The 17442-nt window shown below is 34.2% G+C and overlaps 1 protein-coding gene across 1 annotated transcript in view; it reads left to right on the top strand.

Moving 5' to 3' along the window:
- LOC126966840 (peroxidase) overlaps window positions 1-17390 on the top strand; it is a 55259-nt gene extending 37869 nt beyond the window's left edge. The window contains exons 8-14 of the mRNA XM_050811102.1: window positions 9406-9484; window positions 9661-9806; window positions 10995-11236; window positions 12407-12539; window positions 13313-13775; window positions 15107-15253; window positions 16034-17390. Of these exons, the coding sequence (XP_050667059.1) occupies window positions 9406-9484; window positions 9661-9806; window positions 10995-11236; window positions 12407-12539; window positions 13313-13775; window positions 15107-15253; window positions 16034-16169 (1346 nt within the window). The 3' untranslated portion in view covers window positions 16170-17390. The remainder of the gene's footprint in view (window positions 1-9405; window positions 9485-9660; window positions 9807-10994; window positions 11237-12406; window positions 12540-13312; window positions 13776-15106; window positions 15254-16033) is intronic.
- The last annotated feature ends 52 nt before the right edge of the window (window positions 17391-17442 follow it).

The raw sequence follows: 17442 nt of genomic DNA on the forward strand, positions 1-17442 counted from the left end.
CAGCAGAAATAGGCACCATTGTGCTGCCCATAATCTGGCCGGCATCCTGTGCAAAACAGCCTCCCTGGTAAAAACCATTAGGTGACAGCTCGTTCCTCCTCTTCCATAAAAAAATATGAAAGATCTAGACTGTAATTTGTGTTAGCTAGCTAAGAAAATACTTATCAAAGAAGATTATATTAATTTTTCTCCAAAATGACACCAATACATAATATGACGTGTATCACAGTCGAGTCAAACCTCTATTTTCAAGGAATACGCCTGAACGTGTTGTTCAATATCAGCTATTACTTAAATTGATAGATTTAATGGCGAAACGAAAATCCTTACGCAAAATTTCCTATATTATATTATGAACACTAGTAAATTAGAAACTTCGATACCTTATTAAAACGTAATTTAGTATTTGTGGCTTGTCTGAAGTTTCTTACGCGTTTAATTTTACATAACTATACTTAATTGAGAATTTGTGGCAGTTCTTCAATATTAAGACTACTAATATTTTGTTTTTTTATGGAAAAGAAGGACAAACGAGCGTACGGGCAACTTGTTGTTAAGTGATCACCGCCGCCCACATTCTCTTGCAGCAACAGTGGAATCACAAGAGCGTTGCCTGCCTTTAAGGAAGGTGTACGCGATTTTTTTGAAGGTACCCATGTCGTCTCAGAAACACTGGACAAGGAAGCTCATTCCACAGCTTTGTAGTATAATATACAGAGCAGATTAGCTACTTATATGGCAGATTGAGCCACATGCTGGTGACTCCAGAAACTATGTGATGTTTTATTATAAACCTTATAATATATATACAACTTAGATAATTTATACGTCTAGATAGACTGTCCCAGCTGTGAGTGAACAGGTCGACAAACAGCAACAACAGTCAGCCTCTATTTACAGCAACGCACGCATACTAAAACAATTTATAAGTAAGGATATCATCCCCACCATCTGGATGTGTGGCGGTCCTCCAGTGTGGTTTTAAAGGAGCTTTCTTCCACGTAATACAAAGCTGTGGAATGAGCTTCCTTATGCGGTGTTTCCGCAACGATACGATATGGGTATCTTCAAAAAAAAGCGCATACTCCTTCCTTAAAGGCCGGCAACGCTCCTGTGATTCCTCTGGTGTTGCAAGAGATTGTGGGTGGCGGTGATCATATAACACCAGGTGACCCGTACGCTCGTTTGTCCTCCTATTCCATAAAAATAAAAAAAGTCGTTACAAATCTGGCCTGTTGTCATGCGTTGCTTAAGAGTGCACATGTGCTTTAGATTAATCTACTATCCCTTTGACTACTCTTACTAAAAAAAATAACAATACTGTCTAGGGACGCCCCTTTACAGTATAAAGCGGAGGAGCTCTAAATTTCGATTTATCGCTAGATAGTATAGATGTCTCATAACGAATTACACAGAGTGACGTATATGACTATTGTAGACGTATATTTAACGATGATATTTACTTAGTTTTCTTTTAACAATATCTGTTTCCGATTTGTATGATTTCCCATCAACTATTTTGGCTTATTGCGAGGCCGCGACGGCATTAATACCTTAAAAAACTTTCATAACTCTAGTCATAATGCCGAAAAATGTCACTCCGGGTACTAAATATATTTTAAATTTTTCAATCAAATTAAAAAAAAAATGGTACTCGAGTACTACTCTGTGTAGAACTTTTTTTTTTACTACCTAGTCATTAGAGATTCCAGATCCCAGGTTATCGTTTCGTTCTGGGACATCCTGTATATATCGATATTTGTAGTTTGGTCATAATAAGGGACGCACTTGCGTCCCGTTTGTCACACCAGTACAAAAGTACTTCCCCAATCGATTTCTATTTGAAAAATGCATTTATCTTTTCAAAATTCTTGTCGAATACTTTTGATTCTTGATCTACCTACTACTCACTACCACTCGCTCGGAATTAAATGGCGCTCTGAGACAGAAGAAGTTTGACACGAGACTCGCAATCGTAAAAAAAAATCGTTACTCTTATCTGTGGTTTACATGTTTTAAAATATAACACAGCCGGCGTGGGCGGACATCTTGTTTCTCAATATACTTACTGTGTTAACAATGAGTGGTACGCTGTAGGCGATTTAATATGTTCTCAAAATGTTCATTGTAACAGACCTTTGTTATCTCGATCACATTAATATTATAAATACAAATTTAAGCGTGTGTTACGTAAAACAGCCCTGAAGTTGCTCGCTTTGTAATCATTTTGTAAAGATAAAATGAGATAAAGAATGAAAACGGTACTTGCTTCGTTTGATTGTGCGCTGTAATTTTTGTGTATGACTTGTCAAAGAGAATGTAAATACTACATAAGAGGCGGAACTGCCTAAGTAATAATTGAAAATGCAGTGATTTGACATAAGTTCGAAATAGTAGTAATTACAGTATCGCGATTGGCGACGAAGTATAATCCGGCTAAGTTTGAAAGCGAGCAGTTGCAACGTAGTGGATTTCAGATCAATTTTACAAGATTATAGCCGTCGTCTGTCAATCTATCAATGACTGCACGTTTCAAACAATCGAGTGAATCGCTTTTTTATTAGAGAGTTTCGCTACGCTGGACTTGTGAAGGTCAAACTTTGTTAATAGGCTAAAAGAGACGCAATGTATTATCATCATCATCAGCCGGAAGACTAAGTTCTCCAGTTTTTTTTTATCTTTATACGCAATGTATACGTGTCAGATATCAATGCCAGATTTTTAAGTTTTCAGATTTTAAAATTTCATATTACATAATGACAAATTTATATTTACTTTGAGATAGATGTAGTTGATCTACGTCACACAAATTTAATATAGGTACCACCGAGTTTTGGTTTTTTAAAGCCGTGGGTTTTTAAAACTCTATCCGAAGCCCAACGTCACTTTACTCCTTTTTAGAGAGCCGATTTTTGTGCGATTGTTCCCCAGTTCATTCTCTAAGTCAATGGAAGTTAGGAAATTCTGTTTTAAATATCAACATCTCTTTACTACACATTCGCGATGTCTTCTATTTTGAATTTTTGAACATATGTACGCGGGTGGTAAAGTTGTATGAAATGTAATTTTAAATAATATTATTCATCAGCAGCGTCGGTCGCGTGGACGCTATTAAGCAGCAAAAATATTAAAGTTCATTTTGTCGCTCTACGAAAATAATTTAATAATAATGTATATTATTAACATCTGTCAACGTAATAAATGTCAATGTCACTTGTCTACAACGTTTCTATCGTTGTCAGCTGTTGCGGCGAATAATATTTTCTGGTTTTTTTATTTTTCATTTTAAGGACTAATTAAAATAGAGATTATTTGATAGATATGATAAAAAATGGAATGCATTATAATTCTAAAACAAATTAAAATTAGGTCATGTAATTTTTTATTTTGGAAATTTTCAGTTTCAATATATTCAGAATCATGTTCCCATTACAACCCCCCACTTTTACGTAGCTGTAACATACCTATTACCTACCCTGTAGGTATACAGTAAAACAGACAAAAATTAGCTTCTGTATTATAAGTAGAAAGACAGCAAAATTAATTTAAAAAAAATGTACAATTTTTATTTTTACGACTTTTTTAATGTTGTACCTATAGATAATTATTAACTTCACACTATAAATGTAAACTATCTGTATTCTATACGCAGATGCCGACACAAAAAAAACATTTAAGAGAAAAACTATCATCCATTATGCCGATTACTTACGATGTTACGTCATTAATTGCGTGCTTAAAAATAAAGAACAACAACTAAATGGTCAAACACGTAAATGGTAAATTAGAATGGCCACTTTTGTTTTCTTACGGTGATAATTGCACTCTATGATCGTTGAGGTAATACGTACCTACTACGCACTAGAGAAGACCTCTCACCTTGATTCTTTGTAACACAAGTTGAGGAGAGCTGTAGTTAACTCGCGTAGTGTACGCTAATCATTTGTAGCAATAACACGCACTTTTATTAATCTAATTCTAAGATAACGCATTTGAGTTTTTTCAAATCACAATGGAAAGTCCAGGTAGTGATAGCTTTCAGTACAAAGGTCAACATAATATTATAATATATCAAATATGAATGTTTAATTTTGTAGATTTTAGGCAGTTAAATTAAACTGGTGACGACATCTCATGGCGGCGACACCGAGCCAAATCGTTAGAGTTTTACTTTTTAAAGAATTTAGAAAGACTTTGTGTTTAACAAAAATACAACAAAAAGAGAAGAGAGAAAAAAATATATTTTTGAATATTAAACTAGCTAACATTGACAAATCAATATTGGTTCCGCATTATTGGGCTGTCAAGTTATCAATACGCTAGTGTATTCTAAGTCCATAATATTACCTCCTTAGATAATTTATTTGTCTGGATGGATGCTGCTAGACAACCCATGAAAACAGGCCAGGTTTATTACTTTAGTGTGCGTGACAAGTTACGTCTTACACTCGTGATTTGTATGTCACTTTGTGTAAGTGAACCTGCATTACTCAAAATAGAGGTTAACTGTCAATCTCACGCTTTTTTTCGATGTTTTCACAGCTTTCACAATCTATCTAGACGTACTTATAGATGAACTAAGATTACCTCAATGTTTACGTCATATCATATAGTACAGAAGAATTCCATTCACTTGAGAAATAACCCGTAATGGTTATCATGTGACCTGACCATCTTCAAGAAAGAGGCGAAAGTAGTTCGCCTACGATTAACTTTCTTACGTAATTTAATGCAAAAATTATTCGTATTCGCACACAAACACTCGTGCTTATTAAAGTGCTTTGCCCGTGTCAGCCTTAACTAGAGATGATAACAACTTTCGCTTTCCAAGTTCCGTAGATTATGTAACATATAATGCATGTCGCTCTGAAAGTAACCTTTACAACCTCAAACGTAATAGTTATTCGTGCGCGTTTATGTGATGGACAATGAAATATCAAGGGATTTATAATAAACTAGCTGACCCGGCAAACGTTGTTTTGCCATATAAATTATTTTTAGAATTCGTTTTCTTGGTTTCTTGGAAATAACAACATTATTATATTTTTCTTAAATAAACGTAGCCTAAGTTACTCCTTATTACATCAGCTATCTGCCAGTAAAAGTCTCGTCAAAATCAAAGAGATTAGCCGGAACAAACAGACAGACAAACAGACAAAAATTTAAAAAAATGTTATTTTGTATGTACCATATATATTCATCTACATGTAGTAAAAAACGGTTATTTCAATGTTACGAACAGACACTTCAATTTTGTGTATGTATAGATAAAACGTTGCGAGGTTAGACAGTATTCCTAAATAACGTGCGACGATTTTTTTCTATTATTCTACCCTAGGAGAATAGCGTCTCCTGGTGAGATTTTTTTTTAATAATTTATTAGGTACTTCCATATTACGTACACTTTAATATATTATTTATTGTTCTGGTACGTGTAATAGTTACGGCGCGGCGTACATAGGGTTACCTTTCGTCCGGATTTTGTCCGGCTCTGTAAATTATCTGGATTTTATTTATATGAAATGGAATAAAGTTTTAAACTACAAATTAAATAACATCAATCTTTTATCTTTACGAGAAACGAAATCTAAACGAGATCAACTAAAAATCTGGACTTTTATCGATTATGTTAGTTCGTATGTCAGGTTTTTTGTCAGGACCTTTCAAATTACTAAATGGGGTTACCATTAGGCATACTAGGCGTACAATGCATTAATATTGGCCTATGAACTTACATCCCATGCCACTAAACAAATTAAAAAAAATGCACTTATAACAAACAATTTATTTATAATACGGATACACGGTTGAATACCTAAATTATATGGATTCTTATAATATACTTTTATAGATTGATTCATATAAATATTTTTAAGCTATTGCATAGCTTCTATCGCGGGCCTTGAGCGTGGAGACCGAATCCAGAAATTCCGCAACGAAAATAACCTAACACTTACTTACTAGATGTATATAGCTATTTCGCGACGGTCATTACAGTTGCCATGGAACAGCGGTTATCACGTATGCTTTTCGTGCAGAAGATCCCAGGTTCGAGCCTGGGGTACGTCTTGATTTTTTATAATTTCTTTATTTTTTATCACGTTTTTTTTAATTTTTATTATTATGACGAGTATTTTTATTTAATTTCACCTGTCCCGTTGTCTGTCTTGTCAAATCATCTGTCGAATCAAATCTTGCAAGTTAAATTTTACTCACAACCCGTTTTCTTTTTTTAATTTAATTTTATTAAAGAAACCATGAAAGATGTCCAGAGTTCTATAAGCGACTGTAACTCATTATAGATAAGTTTCTGTCAATGGGCTATGATGTTGTGAGATTTCGCTAGATCCCTTGCCCTTAGGTCGCGTGAGATTTTTGCGTATTTTAAATGCAAATAAGCTTATTGGGGCTTGATTTCTTTGGATAATATTTAATAATAATAGATAATATTTAAAGTAGTTCTCCTCAAATAAGACTAATAATTGGTATTATATATATTTTTTCTATAAAGAAACCCAGTTTTCTCATATTTTATTTTCATTTCTTGCTTTTAAGCTTATAAAACTCACATGAAATTGGATGAGATTCGGCTCGACCTCTCACCCCCCTTAAAAGCCTTATTTAATTAAGGGACGCCGCCTTAATAATATAAATTTTCTACTATGGTTTTGTTTCATGAAATCCAATTTACACCGACGCAAAAAAAGTTTCACTTCGAAATTAGACAAAAACAACTCAAAACAAGCTTTTAGTCAATCAAATCTGGTCAAAAATCAAAACTGGAACACAGCAGTACAATTCACCCCTACTTTTGCAGCAGAAAATGTACCCATAGATGTAAAAAATATGGTCTGTCTATTTAAAATTTATCACAAAATAAAATAATAACACGATTTATATTTCATAGAATATATAACTTGATTGTAAGTCTAACTTAATGTACTATAGTACCGCTTCAGTCCTATTTAAAAAAAATAAATCGTTTCGCGGCAAAATAACCATTCACTGATGCATAATAATATGAAGCTAACTTGTCCTTGTATAAATTACTTGTATGTAACATAATAATATGCAACAATCCGAATCAATTTAATGAACCATGACCAAAACTCATGTCATTACCATTCCTAAAGAAATATGACGAATGACTCGACCAAATGACAGGTCATTTAATGTTAAGTAAACACATCATTTAGAACGACTGCAAATACAGATAAACATTTACAACTTAATTACATGCTAGATAAATTATTTAACTCACTTACAGATGATTTGCATACGAAGTATGAATTGGGTTGTCGTTATTTTAAATACATAATAACTACTTACAATCATTTTGATCGATATATCGACGAGATATCGTCGATAATTTTAAAATGAAATGATTGAATGATTATTAGCAAACATAACTACAATCATTTATTCATTGAAAGTAATAACTTTACCGGCAATACTAATTACATATAGTGCTAGATAAAATGCATTTAATCCGGGCAGTGCCGGATTAACCGCATAGCAAGAGTAGTAATTGCTACGGGCCCCGCGCGAAAGGGGGCCCCGCATGTCTAAACCCACTCATCTCTAACTGAGCGTAATCTTTTTATTGAGTTTGTTTAAGATTATAGTATATTGAATTTGAAAATGATATCACAAAAACTTCAAACTTTACAACTTTTCCTACCAAGACAATCGTCAGACACTCGGTAACAGACTATTTCCAATATAGATTAAGGGCTCTTTCAAATAATTTGCTACGGGCCCCGTGCTTGTTTAATCCGGCACTGAATCCGGGCCCCACGCGAAATTGGCCCCCGCATATTTATACCCAATCATGTCTGCCTGGGCGTAATTTTATGATTGAAGCTTTTTAAAATGTGGCTAACTGAATTGACTCGCTGTAACTAAAACGTGAAACGTTACAACTTTTCGTTCTAAGGCAATCCACGTCAGACACTCGGTAACCGGTATATCGAAAGGGCTCTTTGAAAGAATATGCTACGGGCCCCGCGCTTGCTTAATCCGGCACTGAATCCGGGCCCCCGCATATTTATACCCAATCATGTCTGCCTGAGGGTAATTTTTTATTGAAACTTATTAAAATGTGGTTTATTGAATAGACTTGTTGTAACAAAAACGTGAAACGTTACAACTTTTCCTTCTAAGGCAATCCACGTCAGACACTCGGTAACCGACTATTTCCAACATGAATCAAGGGCTCTTTGAAATGATTTCTTACGGGCCCCGCGCTTGCTTAATACATTACTGCATGTAGTAGTCACATCCTAAAATAATTTATGCACATAGTCTGAAATTAGCAATACTGTAACAATATCTGTTCTGTCAACAATATAGTTCAGTCGGACTGCTAATTATTCTTATTTTATTGGATATTCTATCATTTTAAAAGATTTGTCTATTTTACGTCTCTAGCAGCAAATATAAGTTTCCAAATGGTGTTTGAGCTAGCTATATTTGAAGAACGAAATAAGAATTATGAAAGTTAGGACTTTTCAACAAAAAACACCTTTGAGAAATAATATATACAGAGAAATCATGGTAGAGTTTATTTTTTTAATGTTTTAAAAGTTGAATGCGTTTGGTATATTGGATACAGAACTTTACAAAATATTTGTATGTACTTCTATTTTTAACTCTTGTCAAAAAAGAGATCAGAACATATTATGTTAGATTCAATAAATTAAATCATAAATGAATTGATGATGCTTAAAATAGCTCACTTCAAACTTATTCAAATAAAGATCATATTATAAATTTGATTTTGAGTTTGACGTTTATGAGTTTAATGAATGAATTCATCAATGAATTCGTTCACAATGCACGACCCTTTGAGGAGGATAAAACTTAAACACATAAAAGCTCCTTTCTTTTAAAATACTATGTTACTTAAGAAGAGTTATTAGTTTTTGGCCATTCTTTCGATTGGCATCATAAAAGTAGGGGTGTTTTTTTTTCATTTAAGTCGGTTCGATTCCCAGACGAGGCAAGTAATTTTTAGAAAATCTTTGAATTCAGAATTACTAACTTTTAAAAATAACATAAAGTCTTCTTTCAGTAAAATAGCCTACCTTCGATATTTAAGGTACTTTCCCTTCATGTCCCATAACTTTGGGACATCCTGTATATGCACTCTCAATCATATAATTTATGATAAGCTTAAGTCTTACAGTAGTAGACTAATCAATAGACCACTGACTAATGTACAAGTCGTCCTGATTATGCTGAAATATATATTTATGAGCTCACCATCTAATTATTAAACTGACAACTTTAGGGTCCATTTATTTGTATTTTAGTTAGTCACTCGTATAATTAAGTAAATTATTAAAAAGAAAAATAATTTGCATTATAAGAACATGCGCTTTAATATTGTTTATCATATTCTAGGTTCGAGGAATCCGTTCAACACGTTGACTGGAGTAATTGACGGAAATACCGTTTATGGGGTCACCGAAAAGTTCGCCAGGTAATTATCTAGTGGTTTTCGTTTTCTATTTCTATCCAGTTATGTGAATATAATTTCCTATGATAGTGCAAGACACGAAATGTTACGCGGGATTTTTTTAAATGGGGTTTCATGGTCAAAAATTCAGTGATTTTTGCACCCAGTATAATAATTTCTAATCGTTTATTTTTAAATAGAAAACTAAGGACAGGATATGGTGGTTTATTACGCATGAACCCAGTATTCAAAGAGTACGGACTTAAGGATCTCCTGCCTCTTAAACTTGACATACCTGATGAAGGCTGTACTAGACCCAATAAGAACATGTACTGTTTTGAAGCCGGTAAGTTATTTTTATTAAAAAACAATTGGACGTAGTTCCTGAAAAACGTTCCAAGCCACAAACATTACATTTTAAGAAATTCGTGTTTAAAGTTTAATAAATGTTATTGTAATCCATTCATGTGGGTTGGGCTACTAAGTCATGATGTCATTTAAACCGTGACAGTAGGGCTGCCATTTTTTGTCAGTCCGTTAATAAAAATCACGTGGCCAGTTTTGTGTTCTTAACTCAATTTCCACATGATTATGGTTTGCAACGTTTTTCTGAAATTACCTCCAATTGTTTTGAATGTATTTATTCAGAGAAGAAATTTATTTACTGTTCCACATTGACGGACAAAACTATCTATCAACACGTTGACTATATAACTTGTACTTTTACACAATGGCTTGATGACAAATAAAATATCCATTGATGAACACACGCCGAAGCAAAAAGCGTGACCACGAAAGCAAAGTTGTTCAAAGTGTTATTATGGATATTTTATTATTTTTTTATAAGGCTAAAATCGTTCATTCTCCTCAATGAGACTTATTGAAAGTAACCTCGAAGAAGTGATGGAGGTTCTGTATGGATATTATTAATATTAACATGATATTAACTATAGCCGTTCGCGAAGAACTAATGTGGTCTAACGTTAATTTATTTTAAGTAAGAATAAGAATAATTTATTTGATTGTCAATCAATCGAATACATGCCCAATTTCAATCAATCAAAAAAAATTTACTGATTAAATGCACTGTTTTCTTATAAATAACATTCAACATCTATCTATATATATAAAAATGAATTGCTGTTCGTTAGTCTCGCTAAAACTCGAGAACGGCTGGACCAATTTGGCAAATTTAGGTCTTGAATTATTTGTGGAAGTCCAGAGAAGGTTTAAAAGGTGAATAAATAGGAAAATTCTGGTAAATAAAATAAAAACAACAAATTTGTTTTTCCTTTGATGTATCCATACATAATTTCTAGTAGAGAATTTATTGACGCACGGTTTGACAGTTCTGCTGTGAAACAATTTCATTACGACAGCAGGGTGCATATTTTACGAATTAATTTTTGATTTTATGATATTATATTATTGACAAATTCATATAAAAATATTATTATACGCGTATACAGAACAACGTCTGTCGGGTTAGCTAGTACTAAATAATTTAGTATTCATGCTAAATTCTATTAAACAGGTGAGATTCGTGTCAATGAGCAGTTAGTACTGACAGTAATGCACACATTGATGGCTAGAGAACATAACCGTGTGGCCGCTGCCCTGGCTCATGTCAACCCGCATTGGGACGACGAGACCTTATTCCAAGAGGCCAGAAGGATCAACATCGCTGAAATACAACACATAACTTACAACGAGTTCTTGCCGATATTACTGGGAAAAGATGTTATGGAGAAGTTCGGACTGGTGCTCGAAAAAGAGGTAATAAAGAAACTGCCCGTTGCTTAGATTTAGATACAGTATTACAATTGTAGTATATTTATTTAGGCAGATACATAAATGGTAAATATGTATAAGATAAAGTTTTTGTTAATGTTAGTAAAAGTAAGAAAAAGATTGGACTTTAAAATGTTAATTCTGAAAATTTATATAAAGTATATTTCAGAGTATATTATGATTTATATTGTATCAACTAACAAATCATAAATGTTCTTTAAAAAACATATTTAACAATATCGGTTTGGTCGCTGTGACCAAAGTTCCAACAGAGTAATAAACCTGGATTTATAAATAGGCGTTTAAAGTCCCTGGCGTTTTCATTAGTTTTACGTTTCGAGAATTACCTTGAAGCATATTCTTAAATTATAAAATTGTATTTCATTGTTCGAAAAAGATTAATTACTTACAATATTCTTTAAAAAGAGGAATAAAAATATTATATTGAATATTTACAATTCAAGATTTAAATGTGAATAAATTGAGATGCAATAGCCTCAAATGTAGTTAAATTCATTTTTATTCCAGCTAAGAATAGAATTGAATAAATTATATCAATGCTGATTTGGCGTGCAGGCAGATGCTCTATGACGTCACGGGCTATTCTGTCTTAAATCAGCAGGCCGTTACTACCGTCTCTATCGTTATCTGCAGGGATTCGCCGCTCATAATATACCAGCTATTTTAAAGTCAAATGGTAGCTCGTCGCCATAGAAATCGTCCTGATGGAATGAAGCTGGTGGTAGAGGTTGAGGAAGTAGGGCGCTAGCATGAGTTGCGACATGAGTCGACATACTGGCTCCTTGTCATGTCCCAACTACTTCAATTGGTGCTGGGTCTGAGCCGGGACTGTTTGTTCATTATCAGTAAATCTTACATCTTAGTGCCGTTTGGTGTTGAGACAATTGGCCCTTGAGACCCAGGGGTCCAGAGACTATACAAGAGCTAGTAGTTATTTCAGCCAACGGACCAGCTAAGGCATCCAACGCGGAAATGCTGTCAATATTTTTGGGGCACTTCTACGTAGTAATAGTTTTTAGAACATATCATTAAGTATTGTAGATGTTCTTTCGTACTTCACACAGAACGTTTTATTTAAGATAATTTAAATTTCTCGTTCGATCGTTGAGTATCATTATGTTAATTCAATGGCAGGGCTACTGGGATGGGTATGACCCTGAGGTGAACCCCGACGTGATTGCATCATTCGCTGCTGCCGCCTACCGTTTCGGACATTCACTCTTACCAACAGCCGTGGAGAGATGGTCCAAAGCACACAAATTCATCGGTAATTTTATGTTTTATTAATAATATTTTATAATCTCGTAAAGTTATTTTGTTAGCCAGCACAATTCAATCTAAATATCTTCTTTTTGTTATACATACTTCCGTTTATTATATTTGTTACAATAGAGTTACTCAGTTATTCAATTCAATAAAAATATAGTATCTAAATTGTTCGTATTTACCCATGGGAGGCTCCTTTGCACAGGAAGCCGGCTAGATTATGGGTACCACAACGGCGCCTATTTCTGCCGTGAAGCAGTAATATGTAAACATTACTGTGTTTCGGTCTAAAGGGCGCCGTAGCTAGTGAAATTACTGGGCAAATGAGACTTAACATCTTATGTCTCAAGGTGACGAGGGCAATTGAAGTGCCGCTCAGAATTTTTAGGTTTTCTCAAGAATCCTGAGCGGCACTGCATTGTATTTGGTTGGGCGTATCAATTACCATCAGCTGAACGTCCTGCTCGTCTCGCCCCTTATTTGCATAAAAAAGTTCTAACTTTATCAAATTCTATTTTTAAAGATGACGTCCTTATGAATCAAGTACGATTTACGTAGACACACTCTTAAGACCTTTCGAATCAAGTAGCTATGGTTTTTGTATATAAATTCTTATGTCCTTTTTAATCAAGTACGATTTATGTAGAACAAATTATTTAATCCTGAATCAAGTGCGATACTTGTAGACAAATTCTTATGTCCATATTAATTCAGTACGATTTGTGTGGACAGTATTACACGTAAGAATTGGTAACAATATTTTTATATTTTCAGCATCCAAGCGTTTGTCAGATCTCATACGAAGACCTTACGACTTATACAGAGCTGGTGTACTTGACGAATACGTGATGGGCCTCATGAACCAAGTAGCTCAAGCCATGGACGATTCAATCACTCAAGAAGTAACCAACCATCTCTTCAAGAAAGTAGGCGCAAGATTCGGAATGGATTTGGTGTCATTTAATATGCAGAGAGGCAGAGAGTTCGGTCTTCCCGGTTACATGGAGTTCAGAAAATTCTGTGGACTCTCTGACGCTAATACTTTCCAGGACTTATTCGGTTCTATGCCTAATGAAACTGTAAGGAAGTATGAATCGATATTTGAGCATCCGATAGACGTGGATCTATGGTCTGGTGGGGTTTCGGAACGACCTTTGCCAGGATCGATGCTTGGACCAACTTTTGCGTGTATCATCGCTACACAATTCTCATATTCGAGGAGAGGTGATAGATTCTGGTGAGTTTAACTGATTTAACATAGCTGTACCATATATGTTTACTAAATCGATGATCCGATGTGGAAAAACTAACAGGAATATCGCAAGTGAGAATATCTACTTCAGAGAGTTTGGTGTGTTTTCTTCCAAACCGAAAAGATAGGAACGTATGCGCTCTTTTGAACACATAATTCATCTATTTTATGACATCTTTTGAGATGTAGGAATGTGTATTTTTTTATTTTTAGGGAATAGGAGGACAAACGAGCGTACGGATCACCTGTTGTTAAGTGATCACCGCCGCCCACAATCTATTGCAACACCAGAGGAATCACAGGAGCATTGCCGGCATTTAAGGAAGGTGTACGCGCTTTTTTTTGAAGGAACCCATGTCGTATCGTCCTGGAAACACCGCACAAGGAAGTTCATTCCACAGCTTTGTAGTACGTGGAAGAAAACTCCTTGGAAACCGCACTGTGGAGGACCGCCACACATCCAGATGGTGGGGATGATATCCTAACTTGTGGCGTGTCGTGCGAAGGTGGAATTCAGCGGCAGGAATCAGGTTAAGCAGTTAACACTCCCCGTGATAAATGCGGTACACACAATGAAGCGACGTCTCTACGCAATGCCAAGTGATCCAGCCGTTCACAGAGAGATCTTTGTTGGGGGGGGTGGCCACCGGTCCTCGACACGTCTCCGGTTTATGGGCACATTGCACAGGATGCCGGCTAGATTATGGGTACCACAATGGCGCCTATTTCTGCCGTGAAGCAGTAATGTTAAAGCATTATTGTGTTTCGGTTTGAAGGGCGCCGTAGCTAGTGAAATTACTGGGCAAATGAGACTTAATATCTTATGTCTCAAGGTGTCGAGCGCAATTGAGGTGCCGCTCAGAATTTTTGTGTTTTTCAAGAATCCTGAGCGGCACTGCATTGTAATGGGCAGGACGTATCAGTTACCATCAGCTGAACGTCCTGCGCGTCTTGTTCCTTATTTACATTTAAAAAAATACGCCTAACAGTCTCTTTGACATACCACGTTAGTAAATTGGACTTACATTGGTCTATGGTAGCCAGAAGCGATTGGTTGCGATATGTTGTGACTATTACCTGGCCGAATATAAATATGTTGTGATCGATTAGTCGGATAGAAATGATCGTTGAAATTCCGCCCACGCACATTTCAAATCGGTGACTGAAGTTTTTCCATTGAGAATATACATATTATACTTGTTAGGAGACTTCTAGGTTATAAGGTCTCTCGATGTCTTTGCAACATTAGTTTAATAATAGGTGATGATAACCAGTCTTCAATTTTTATCTTAAAATTTTCTCAAATTGTCTTTCAGGTTCGAGTTGCCGAATCAACCTTCATCATTTACCCCAGAACAAATGGCAGAAATAAGGAAGTCTCGACTTGCAAGGGTAATCTGTGACAACACAGATATTATTGATACAGTTCAGCTTTACCCAATGGTTCTACCGGATCATGAGCTGTAAGTATTATACATAACTCGGTGTGTACTAAACTGCTAATATGTCAAAACTTAGGCTGATCTATAGAGCATACTTAGACTTTGCTCAGACTTTACTCACGTAAAACATACCTAAGTGTAAGCTTAGCATAATCTTTCCTTTCGTTTTTATAGTCATTTGACAGCTGATATTATACTGAGCTTACGCTAAGATAATCCAAAAGTCTAGTTCGCGTTTTATCACTATCAGTAAAGTTTACGTCAGTAAAGTCTGAGCAAACTCTAAGTTCGCTCTATAGATCTCAGCCTTAGACTTTGCTCAGTCTTTACTTACGTAAAAATAATTAGAGTGTAAGCTTCGCGTAACCTTTGATGTGGTTTTTATTATCATTTGACAGCCCTGGAAATATCAAGTTCGCGTTTTATTACACCCAGCTAAATTTTACTTAAGTAATGTCTGAGCAAAGTCTAAGTCAAGTCTAAGATCTATGTATAATCTCAGCCTTATCATTGCATAAAGAACGTTAAATTCATTTTTTTTTTCTCTAAAACTGGCACGTGGTCAAAGTGGCAGGAAATCCTAGCATTTCTATCTTTATTCTAAACAACGCATATGTGAATTAACAAAAAAAATTGAAAGAAATATTATTAAATACTCAATAGATTTTAAATCTTTTTTATTCAATATTTAGTATTTAATAATAATTTTTTCGTTTTTTTTTGTTAATTCACTATGTATTGTTTAGAATTAAGATAAGTAAACTAGCGACTGTTTAATAGATATTCTAATAATTTTTTCAGAAATCCTCGTGTACCGTGTAGAAGTGGTGTTTTACCATCAATGGACTTTTCGAAATGGGCTGAGCCGGTGCCTTTCGTAGGTGCTGCGAAACAATATGTGAGTAGTTTCTCTTTCGACCCATTCCACGGGAAGTAGCGTCATAGCAGCACCACAATCGTAGTAGCACTTAGAAATTATCTTAGACCGTAACAAATATTACGTTTTTCAAATAATTTATATCTCTAAAAAACATAAAAGCATTAATTTATATCAGATCAGTTAAATATAATCTTAACAAACTAGTTTGATCAATGTGATAAAAATATATTGGATTTCATGTTCTTTATTTAAAAAGAACAATTCGAATACATCACTATTTCTTTTTTTTTCGTATTAACACAGGTATCAAATATCAATATAAAATTGTAATCAGTAGGTGCCTAGATAATTGAAAATAATTATATTATTATGTTGTTCTTTAATATTATTGTAATATAAAATAGTCACTTGCCAAATAGGTGAATATGGCAAATAAACACGGATTCTTTTGTCATGGATACAAGTTAATTTGCCTAAAATTATAATCAGTTTTACGATCACATTTGATCCTTAAAATAATATGCGTCCAAGTAGATTAAGTAATAGTACTGTAAACAAGTTATAATTATTATTTAGATTTATATAAGTAGTGCATGTATGTTATTATGTTTTGTAAGAGTGAATAACAAATAGTTATTGTACAAAGTATTCTTCTATAACATTATTATTGACTCAAAGTCACATGAATGATTGCCATATTGTATAAGGTAATGTTGTTAGATCTTATTTAGCTTATAAGCATAAGAAGCTACAAGTACCAGATTTATAAGTACTAATACTTTAAAAGATTGACTGTCAATAAACAATCGCTTATAATTATATTATTGAACAGTACCTCTAGTAACATACTATAAATAAATGGGTTCATAACTTAGGCAATGCCTACCACTGCCTTGTTCTATAATAACGATAAAAAAAACTAATATTTCCTCCCCAAATTTTAAGGCCTTTTCACACTATACTCTTAGTAGTGTAGTGTATAATATAAATGCTTACCACTAGCCTTATGAGTATGTAGAGATTATGCAATTTAAAAATATTCGAATGTAAATTATACTAACCTCCATTTTTTGAGTTTTTATTATAAGGTAGATAATTCATATTTAAATTAGAATAAGTATTCACGCAAGATCCGGAATCACGCAATATTACAAAATGCACCACAAAATACACGCACCGTTGTTTTATTTAGTATTATACTCACTTATTTATTTTAGTATTTGTACTTTGTAAATCATTTTATCTGTAATTATGTAAATAAAATACATGAAATAAAAATCTGTGATGTTTTATTAAATATAATCCCGAAACAATAACACAATTCAACAAA

The sequence above is a fragment of the Leptidea sinapis genome, chromosome 11 (genome assembly GCF_905404315.1).
Source record: "Leptidea sinapis chromosome 11, ilLepSina1.1, whole genome shotgun sequence".
NCBI lineage: Eukaryota > Metazoa > Arthropoda > Insecta > Lepidoptera > Pieridae > Leptidea > Leptidea sinapis.